General features: G+C 41.6%; 1 protein-coding gene across 2 annotated transcripts in view; it reads right to left on the bottom strand.

The window, feature by feature from the left end:
* The window catches only part of PIK3CB (phosphatidylinositol-4,5-bisphosphate 3-kinase catalytic subunit beta), a 134,175-nt gene that overhangs the window by 20,340 nt on the left and 109,396 nt on the right, over nucleotides 1-4,439 (bottom strand). For both annotated transcript variants that reach the window (XM_006158178.3, XM_027775577.1), the window contains 2 exons: nucleotides 2,757-2,866; nucleotides 822-900 (listed from right to left, as the gene is read on the bottom strand). In XM_006158178.3, the coding sequence (XP_006158240.1) occupies nucleotides 822-900; nucleotides 2,757-2,866 (189 nt within the window). The remainder of the gene's footprint in view (nucleotides 1-821; nucleotides 901-2,756; nucleotides 2,867-4,439) is intronic.

Genomic DNA, 4,439 nt, shown 5'->3' with positions numbered 1-4,439 from the left:
AGTAGTTGACTCTAGGATGTGAGTCAGAAGAATGGAGTGAAAATATATTAACTTTATCTGCATTTTTAATCCCTTCTTTAAAAAGTAAATACAGAAAGGTTAACATCTATTATTTAATTGTTAAATAAATAATTATTATATCTGGGTAGAAGAGCATGAACATTGTTGTAAATTATTTTCTCTGCCTCTGTATGTGAAATAGTTCCTAATTTAAAAAATATATAAAAATATTATTATGGGGCCAGCCGGTGGCGTGGTGGCTAAAGGGCTGGAGCCCACAGAGCCAACTGTGTGGTCTGAGTCCTGCAACCAGTGGCTTGAAAATACACCAAGGGCATGTGTGTGCATGCCCAGAATCCCCAAAGGAGGGAAAGCGGGGAGAGAAGGGAACGCCGTGTAACCACGTCCCCTGGGTAGGTGCTTCCGCGCTCTCTCGCTCTCGCTCCCGGTGGCGTGGTGGCTAAAGGGCTGGAGCCCACAGAGCCAACTGTGTGGTCTGAGTCCTGCAACCAGTGGCTTGAAAATACACCAAGGGCATGTGTGTGCATGCCCAGAATCCCCAAAGGAGGGAAAGCGGGGAGAGAAGGGAACGCCGTGTAACCACGTCCCCTGGGTAGGTGCTTCCGCGCTCTCTCGCTCTCGCTCTAGCTCTTGCTCTCCCCCCCCCCCCCATTTTTTTCACAGATACCCTCTGGCAATTTTTAAAAAGTAATAAATAAATATTATTATGAACATATAGTAGTAGCTGCAGAGAATCAATCAACAAGAAGTTTTAGAGGAACAAACACGAGACCAAAAACCACACTAATTAGAAATCTCACCGAAGATCCAGTCCCGCTTCCTTCCAGAGTAAATCCATCAGTCGCAGCATCTGGAGGGTCAGCATATCCTGTCGTAAATCTAAGGGGTAAAAACTGCTTCATTATAAGTGCTCTGCGTTTTATGCCTAATAACACATTAATGCACGGTTAGCTAATTCAATTAGAATGAACTGAAACCATTAACAATGGCTGTGCTAATATCCCCCTCCCCAAATTTAATATGGAGCACATTCATTATATCAAATGCTAGGCTCATTGGCTAGCATGTCCCTATAACATTATTTCAGAAACTAAGCTAAAAAAAATTTTGTGTTCACCATGTACAAGCTGCTGCATGAATTGTATGCATGCTATAATACTGTCTGCATTACACTGCATTGTATCGGATTGTTCATTGTTTTCCTTCTGCATTACACTGCATTGTATCGGATTGTTCACTGTTTTCCTTGTTTGTTTTTTAGGCTACACAGGAAGTTCTAAATATCACAGCAGTGCATCACCGATCCAAAAAAACCGTAATCGCTGAATTTACTTATCCAAGAGCATGTCCAGGGAATAAAACGTGTAAAAGCAATGACCTCTACATAGTGGCATTTGTACAGTCGCTTGGGATTCACTGTCTAGTAAAGCACCGGAAGGGGTCTGCATTAAGAAGTCTCAGGCACATAGAGTGCGGCACGTTTTCTCGAGTTATCTCACTTCCTGTTAATAGCCCTGACACACACAAAGAACCTGAAGCTCAGTGAGTTTTACGAGACAAGTTTATACTCTCACAACTAACAAGTCAAAAACTGCCCATTTTCTAAAAATTAATTATTTAGCTTTATTTTTATTCTTAATTTTGATCAGAGAGGGACAGAGCGAGAGAGAGAGAGAACGAGAGAGGGAAAGTGTGAAGGCAAGCCACTTGAACCAAGATTCAAACCACTGTCAGCCATGTGGGAGTCCAGTGCCCTTAACCACCATGCCACCCATCGGCTCCACAATTGCTTTCTGATTGGTGTTATTACATTAGAGATATTTCCTTCATAAAGACTGGGTCAATTATATGTGCGAGTGTGTGTGTGTGTGTGTGTGTGTGTGTGTGTGTATGTGTATGTGTGTGTGTATGTGTATGTGTGTGTGTGTGTGTGTGTGTGTGTGTATATAAAATTATTAAATTTTCCAGCGGGTGCTGCTCTTGCCAGAGAGGAAGAGAAAGCACCACCCAATGGGGCCTGGCCACACCACAATCCCTTCTCCATTTCTCCATCCCAACAGGATTTTGGGCATGCAAACATATGTACCAGGTCTGTTTTTCAAGCTGCCAGGGCAAGGATTTGAACTGTGTGATTTGCCATATGTAATCTGACTCTCTTAACTATCAGGCCACAGGGCCGGTCTCAGTCAGACATTTTTAATTAAATTATAAAACTATGGCAGCAAAAATCAATATTGCTATGACTGAAACAGGATGTATGAATACATTATTAAAATGATCTCTTGTATTATATAAGCCTTTTATCGAAGGAGTAGACCGTATTTTTTTAAGAATTATTTTATTTAACTTTATTTATTTTAACTTGATCAGATAGGGACAGAGAGAGAGATGGGAAGTGAGAAAGCAAGCCACCAGGTCTGGGACTCGAACCATGGTCAGCCAAGTGGGAGTCCAGCGCCCTTAACCAGAACGCCACATGCCAGCTTGAGCTTTGTATTTTATAAGAAAAAAGGGGAAGATTTATTAGAATAGAACACGTAAGTAAATTATAGAAGTCATTTTCCAAGAGGAGAAAAAAGGCATTTCAAACATGATGACGGGACCTCATGATCAGAGATAGCTCTACTTCTTGACGTGCAAACTGCTATAGACGTATCACCGTTCAGATAAAGCAGAAGAGCAACCAGTATGAAAAGGCCTAAGGAATCTGGTGATGTAGAAAACTCAGTACTTACCATCACCATTTTTAAAAATAACTCCAACTGAGTCCTCACCAAATACTTTGTTGTTATACACCAGCCACAAAGGCTTCATTTTAGAATCCATGTATTTGCATTTTTCAACACTAAAATGAAATAAGGGGAAAATTAGCCCAACTTGATGGAATGATATGGAATGACTGCAATTTTAGCCCTGATATACTAGGTTTAGGGGAACCCCCTTACCCGTTCTTTTAGATCTGTAGAAATGAGAGCTAGAAAATTTCCTCTTGGAAGGAAAAGTAACGTGAAGACAGCTCTTTGGTCGTCACGTGCTGATGCAGACGAGCTGGATGCAAAACCCAAGATCTGCCCTGATCACTGAGTTTGCCTACAACTCCTCCCGAGCCAGGCAGGTGGCATGGGTTATGGCTGCTGGATCCCACGTGGCCGACTGCCTACTTACAATCCCAGACTTATAAACACACTGAGCATGTGTACGCATGCCCGAAATTCTGAGAGGGTAAAGGAAGGGGTTGCAGCATGGCCCATCACCCCCGGGGAGGTGCTTTCTCACATTCCTTCTCTCTATCTAACAAAACAAAACAAAACGAAATGAAATAAAAACACTTCTGCCATTTTCTTAGATTCGCTTGACTTTATGCTATTATATTTAATGAGTAAAAAAATTTAAGGCGAGCCTGCGTTGAACAGTCTGTAGTGTACTGACTACAGTGTTAGAAGCCACAAAATCAATAAGTTTGGATTCTTGATTAGCCTGAAAACATGCCAGATCTTGAGAAACTGGAGGAGTGAGAAAAGGAGATTATGACATGATGAAATCCTAACAAAAGAACTCTCCACATTGTTCTCTATCATTAAAAAAAAAGGGGGGGGGAACAAATCATTGAACTAATAGAAATATTTAGATCTTTTTTGATTTCTTAGACAAGCATCAGTTTTGAGTACTAATATACAGTGAATACACATTATATTTTAATGTGTATTATTATTACTTTTGTACAAAATGAAAAACTAAAAATTAAGTTCTCAAATTCATTCAAGATCCTTCTTTATTTTTAGATTCTATTTATTTATTTGTTTATTGCCATAGGGAAAGTGAGAAATCACCCGTCGGGGGGATGGCCACACCATAATCCTTTCTCCTTTCTCCTCCCAGGATTTTGGGCATGTACGCACACGCATCTGGTGTGATTCTCCATCTGCCATGTCTGGGACTCACACCACAATTAGTCACAGAGAGTCCAGCACCTTAACCATCGTACCACCTGCTGGTCTCAAGATTCTTTTGTCTTTTAGTGCCAGAGAGGGCATGCGTGCACGAGGGAGAGGGAGAGAGGAAGAGAGAGAGAGGGAGACGGAGAGATGGAGAGACCAACTGGGACTGGCCACACCGTAATCGTTTTTCCTCTGATTTGCTACCCCATCAGGATCTTGGGTATGTGAATGTGCCCAGGATGTTTTTCAAGTCTATGAGGCTGGTATTCAAACCCTGGTCAGCCATGTGGCTTCCTCTGCCCAAAGCCTACTTGGTTATCTAGGGGAATGGCCCCAGAAGATTTCATTTAAAAATAGGAAAGTCAGTAAGTACATAATTAATTACATTTTGCAACTTTTTTTTTTTTGAGAGGTTTTCACTATAGGGCGCGTGCGCTCGCCAGACAGACAGAGAGAGACATAGAGACAGAAAGGGAGCAA

The sequence above is a fragment of the Tupaia chinensis genome, unplaced genomic scaffold (genome assembly GCF_000334495.1).
Source record: "Tupaia chinensis unplaced genomic scaffold, TupChi_1.0 Scaffold000574_1, whole genome shotgun sequence".
NCBI lineage: Eukaryota > Metazoa > Chordata > Mammalia > Scandentia > Tupaiidae > Tupaia > Tupaia belangeri.
Note: the sequence above shows the minus strand (reverse complement) of the source record. Positions and strands in the feature narration are given on the sequence as shown.